The sequence below is a fragment of the Nematolebias whitei genome, chromosome 11 (genome assembly GCF_014905685.2).
Source record: "Nematolebias whitei isolate Nwh7 chromosome 11, NemWhi1, whole genome shotgun sequence".
Classification (NCBI taxonomy): Eukaryota; Metazoa; Chordata; class Actinopteri; order Cyprinodontiformes; family Rivulidae; genus Nematolebias; species Nematolebias whitei.
The window spans coordinates 26,334,921-26,341,267 of record NC_056508.1 but is presented as its reverse complement, the minus strand read 5'-3'; the positions used below and the strand labels follow the sequence as shown (position 1 = coordinate 26,341,267).

Sequence of the window (6,347 nt, the reverse complement as noted above, 5' to 3'; positions counted from 1 at the left end):
AACTAACTAACTAACTAACTAACTAACTAACTAACTAACTAACTAACTAACTAACTAACTAACTAACTAACTAACTAACTAACTAACTAACTAAATAAATAAATAAATAAATACATAAATAAATAAATAAAAATGTGAAGTGGTTGCGCCTTTCATTGTATCCACCAGATGGCGCCATTTCTCCATCATCAGGACTTTACATAGCCCGAGCGCTCTGAAGTTAAATAACAGCACGATGCTATGTCGGTTCAGGGTCACAATGAAGTCTAAAAAAAATTGTTGCAAGAGTTTGTTCAGATTAATTTAAGTGCCTGATATGTTTCGTTCATTTATCATAAATAAATCAATATGTTTAATTTGGAAACATTTTCTGGACCCTACCGAGCGCTTCTATATGACACCCTCCGTCTGTCCTCGACCACCCCTCACCCCTCCTCCTCCTCCTCCTCCTGCTCCTGCTCCTCCTCCTCCTTATACACACACGGGTTTGCTCCCATTCTCCCAGTTCCCTTAGTGCGCCCGGTCTGCTGGTCGGAGGTAAGACAAGAAGCGCGTCCTGGGCACCGGAGACCCCCCACAGACAATCCCAGCCGCTGCGTTCAGGGGTTCTGATAAACGAAAGAATGGGACCAAGTGGGACCTCGGATCAGAACTGAGTCTGGTCGGAACACAGAGAGTCCTTCAAGTCTGTCGGAGTCATCGAGTCCTGACACAATGGGCTGCTGCAGCGGACGATGCACGCTCATCTTTATTTGCACTTTACAGCTGGTGAGCTCATCTTGTGCACTTTTTTAAAATAAATTAATTTGTTTTACAAGTTCCACCTGAGTGAGAACATCTTTGATGCGATGTTAAAGTTAACACAATAAACGTGGATCACATGCTGCAGAAATGATGGAGTAAGTTTTCATGATTGTCAAACACGCTGATCCTCTCTGGGATGAGATGCTGGATGAAAGTGCACGTGCACTTTTAGACACTATCTCCTCTGAATGTCGCGATGAAAGTCCCTCAAAAAGTTCAGACTCTCATTTTGAAGCTTCAGGGAGGAACTCTGTCTCTTTTCAATATAAAGCTCCTCAGGTTTCCCTAAAACATCTCAGATCTTAAAGTTTAAGGAATATTTGCTAAGGGTCATTTTTTGGGCCCATCTTGGAGTGTTGCAGGTTCTGATGGTGTGTGACATTTACAGATTGTAACTGGTTCAGTCTCCAGTGATGCTGTGATGAGTTTCAGGCCAGCTCGCCTTTAATTGGCACCACCCCTCAGCAGAACCGACTTGACAGACTGTGACAACGTTATTTATGATGGTGTTCAAGCTGAACTTGCCATTAGCCCCCAAAGTAAATGTCACTTTTAACAGCCAAGGGAGAAATAAAAAGGAAAGTTCTGATAGATTATTTAACTCACAATGGAACTTAATAACAATCTGAATAGGATAATTAAAGGAATGGATAGTTGTCATGAGTATTTGTGTTGGGACTTTGTGTTCAAGTTATTAAATTACTTAAAGTCAACATTTTTACAGGCTCTCAGAAATATTCTTTTTGCTCAGCTTCACATTGAACAACGAGGCAGATACCCAACTGAAATTAGAGGAAAATGCTTATTCTAATCCCCACCAAGCACTTGTTATTTACTAAACCTTGGGAATAATTTGCAAAGTAAACCATTACTGCTTATTGTCTGAACACAAAATGTAAGTATTTTATAAATTATAATCACTATTAACAACGCCATATTATTTCAGAAGTTAAGCAGCTTACAAACAACTCATTTTCTCTGTTTTGATCACTCACACTTGTTTGTTTAAGCTCATGTTTTTGGTTTGGCTTTAATTATTAATTTACATTAATTCATATTAACATCTGTTTACTTGAACTCATCGGCCTTCTTATTCATGAGCCAACAAAAAATGTTAAATCATGTCATCTGGACCAGTTTCTTTGAGGGAGAAATGTTTCGTCTTCCATTTGGAAGACTTCCATGTGTCTGCCAACCAGATCTTTTTTTTTTTTTTTTTTTTTTAATCCATGAGCCGTGTTGATATAAGCTGTTTCTGCTTTCAAAAATCACAAAATTTCCAGGTTTTATTGGCGTTGTCATCACAAAAACTTCTAAATCAGAAATATTTTTATTTATAATGTGCCATATTCAAATATACAAAGAAAGAGCACCACAGATACCATCTTTACTTTGAGAATCCTGATGGAGAAGTACAGAGAATGTCAGAAAGAACTCCATTGTGTCTTTGTGGATTTAGAAAAAGCATATGACAGAGTGCCGAGGGAGGAGGTATTGCATGAGGAAATCTGGAGTGGCAGAGAAGTATGTTAGACTGGTACAGGACATGTATGAGGACATCAGGACAGTGGTGAGATGTGCTGTAGGAATGACAGATAGCTTCAAGGTGGAGGTGGGAGTGCATCAAGGATCGGTTCTGAGTCCCTTCTTGTTTACTCTGGTGGTGGACCGACTAACAGACGAGGTCAAGCAGGAATCCCCATGGATTATGATGTATGCAGATGACATTGTGATCTATGGTGAGAACAGGGAACAGGTGGAAGAGAACTTGGAGAGGTGGAGGTATGTACTTGAAAGAAGAGGAATGAAAGTCAGCCGTAGTAAGACAGAGGACATGTGTGTGAATGAGAGGGAGGCCGGTGGAACAGTGAGGCTACAAGGAGCAGAGGTCACAAAGGTGCAGGACTTCAAGTACTTGGGGTCCACTGTCCAGGAAAATGGGGAGTGTGGTAAAGAGGTAAAGAAGAGAGCCCAGGCAGGATGGAGTGGATAGAGTAAAGTTTCAGGAGTGATTGTGACAAAAGGGTGTCAGCAAAGGTCAAAGGAAAAGTTTACAAGACAGTGGTGAGACCAGTTATGTTGTACGGTCTGGAGACAGAGACATGGACAAAAAGACAGGAGACAGAACTGGAAGTGGCTGAACTGAAGATGTTGAGGTTCTCCTTAGGAGTGACAAGGATGGATAAGATTAAGAATGAGATCATCAGAGGTACAGCACAGGTTCAACAACTGGGAGATAAAGTTAGAGAGACCAGACTGAGATGGTTTGGACATGTCCAGAGGAGGGACAGTGGGTATACTGGTAGAAGGATGTTAGAAATGCAGCTGCCTGGAAAAAGACAAAGAGGAGATATGATGCAGTTAGAGAGGACATGGAGGTAGTTGGAGTGAGGACAGAGGATGCAGAGGACAGAGTGAGGTGGATGACTCACTGTGGACCCCTGAAGAGGGAAAAGTCAGAAGAAGAATAAAAAGAAGAAGTTATTTAAGTCAAATGAAGAATCTGCAGTACAGCAGAGGTTAGTTCGATGTTCAGCAGCTTGTTATACAGAACTTCAGCAGAAATGTTAACACCTTTAAATGAGAGTTAATTTTGGTCAAATCTTGAAAATGGCATTTTGTTCTATCCATTTAAGTGTTGCGTGGGGATGACCATCAGCTACGACACACCAAACATTAGTTCAGTAGCTGTAAAAAGCTGTGTGGAAGCCACTTGTGTGTCTTCGAAGGCTGAATAGCTGCGACAGCCATCTTGACTCGTTTTCTTCAAAAGTTAATCAGTAGTAGATGTACATGTGCGTCATGAAAATCTAACCAGTTCATGAGATAATTTTTATTAGACAGACAAATGAACCGAAACACACCGAGGCAGTTACGTCATCACTCGCCTTTTATGACGACAGGCAGTAATAATAAAATGAAAAAGGATGAAAATCAAAAAATCTCATTTAGCTCGGGGAACTTACCTAAACATCCAAAAACTAACACTTTAAAGCTGTCGTTTGCAGGGTTTGATGATCTGAAATTAACTTTCATGAAATTGTAGAGTTATTTGGTGCATTCTGCAAATACAAACAGAAGGTTAGCACATGTCTGTTTGAGGCCACTGTTGTGCACCGCAGGAATCATCTCATTTTCTGGTGTAACATGAAAACACTTACAAATCCAGAGGGCAGTGAACTCACCTTTGGCCACACACCTGTTCTTCCTTTTCCGGCTTCAGCTCTTTTTGCCTCATTAAACAGAAAGAGGTCAAGCATTTGTTACAAGGTTTATAAAACTGTCAGGTGGTTGCCTAAAAACGTCCCTGAAGACTTCGGCGAACGGCTTCATTTTCCCTCGCCGCTCCTTCTCCGTGACCTTACACTTCCTGTCGGGAGGAGCACATGCTGTCAGGCGCACACGCACCTCCACGCAGATGAGTTTAGCCTGCAGAGAGGGGCTACATTAAACTCTTTCTGACCTTTTGAAGGGTCGTTGAGTTGTGTTCAAATGAGTGAAACGTGAGTGTAGAGCAGGACCAGGGCCCACACTGACTTAAAACCGGGAGCCAGGTTATTCCCAGTCCGTTCAGGGTAAAACTACCATTAACAAAACAACATACTTGCCTCATCAGATGTAAAAATAGCTCTGGTGCACCTCTGTTCGTGCTAATTATCCAGACAGAGTGCTTTGATCAAGCCTCTTTCGGCCCATACCCTAATTGAATTGTGGTGCGCTCCACTCCTCAACAGGCCGAGCGCTGGGACTCATCTCTCTGGGACAGAAGGCAACAGATAATGAGCCCGTATTGATCGAGATGCCTCATTTCCCTCTTCCCTTTGCAGCCTCTTGCAGACAGTAGACCTGCACGGTTGTCAGAAGAACCCCAATCAGCCCCAGAGAGTAACAAGTGCTAGTGCTAGCTTGAACCCTGTCTGTGTAATGATTTGTTTGTGCTCTGAGACACAGGCATGCTCATATTTTAGTTTGTCTCAACGGGCTGATCGTTGGAGGTGCTGACCCGGAGCTGACCTACAATAGAAGAGTTCTCATTGGTCAAACGAGGGACTGTTGACCACGACAACGTTTTCCTGAATGGTTCTGATCATGACAGAAGCTGAGAGAGACAGAGGGCTTCTTTCATAGTTATGGTGGATTTTTGGGAAAGAGCAGATACAAACATGCAGGAACCCACAAACACATTAAGAAATGTTCATAAACTCAGAGCTGAACTCTGAAATTCACTGTCTTAACTGTCCTTGTTGCAGCAATAAACAAAATATTTGTTAATAAAAGCCTTCTTGTTTTAGGTCATGCCCACAGTAACATCCTCACGTTGTGCACTGAGAGTCAGGTTAGTCAAGTAAAATGATTAGAGCTTTAGTGTGAGTGGACAAAGTGCAGCTTTGTGAGCTTCTGAAAATATGTAAGAAGGAACTGAAAGTATTTTATTGAATACTGGTGAAGAGAAAAAAACAGTAACAACTTACAAGTGAGAAGCAAACCTGAACTTTCAATGCAGTAAGAAATCACAAAAAAAGTTAAATCATGTCATCTGGACTGTTTCTTTTTTGAAGAAAACGTTTCATCCAAAGGACTTCATCAGTCTGAGGCCTGCCAACAGGATCCGTCCGTTGTATTAAGTAGCACCTTATTGACGTGTTTCAAACCAGTCTGCTGTGGAGTTCCCAGGCAGCTTTACACATGTGTAATGGAGGACCATCAGTGTAAAACAACCCATCATTAGTGCATAACAACCAAATGTTAAAGGCAAAATGGTTTACTACTCACCAAATCAGTTGAGGACAACCAGGCCAAAATGGTTAAAAACAAAAAGAGTAAGTAGGCTCAGTCATCCAGGTAAATACATCACAAAGAAGTTAAATCGTGTCATATGGACAGTTTCTTTTTGGGAACAAAATGTTTGCTAATGTCCAATGTCATGAAAAAAACACAGACAAAGGCAGTCGTGCCATTTCCTGTGTGTTTATGAGTGAGTGTCAGTGTGCATGTGTTTGTGTGTCTGTCTGTTACAAAATACCTCATGAAACATGACAAGTTTTAAAGAAACTCCCAGAAATCAACCATTAGATGTACATCTCCAACTGCAACACATACTCAGAGGGCTAAGAGATGGAGCAAGATATTTGCTCTAAACTTTGACGTGCAAGACAGCAGGCGACACGCGTTCTTTCAAGGATTGTAATAATGTTTGATCCTCTAAGTATTTAGCCCTGTTGGATGCTTCATAAACTTTATCTTTTTATTTATTTTAAAGAACACATAAGAAGAAGAAGTGAGTCCAGTGATCTCCACCGCATCATTCTCTTACCCTGCTAGATTACTCTGCTACATATGAAGCGTAGCAAAGAAGAACCACATAAACTGAAATGTTTCCAGGAAATGTTATTGCAGAAGAGCAAAGTGTCCTGTTGTCAAGGCGTAGCACTGACCGTTAAATAGATCCCAACCATCCATCCATCCATCCATCCATCCATCCATCCATCCATCCATCCATCCATCCATCCATCCATCCATCCATCCATCCATCCATCCATCCA

General features: G+C 41.5%; 1 protein-coding gene across 1 annotated transcript in view; it reads left to right on the top strand.

Annotated features, from left to right (window-relative positions):
- The first annotated feature begins 714 nt into the window (after nucleotides 1-714).
- Nucleotides 715-6,347, top strand: part of nkain4 (sodium/potassium transporting ATPase interacting 4) — a 66,898-nt gene continuing 61,265 nt past the window's right edge. Inside the window, exon 1 of the mRNA XM_037684071.1 lies at nucleotides 715-768. Within this exon, the coding sequence (XP_037539999.1) occupies nucleotides 715-768 (54 nt within the window). The remainder of the gene's footprint in view (nucleotides 769-6,347) is intronic.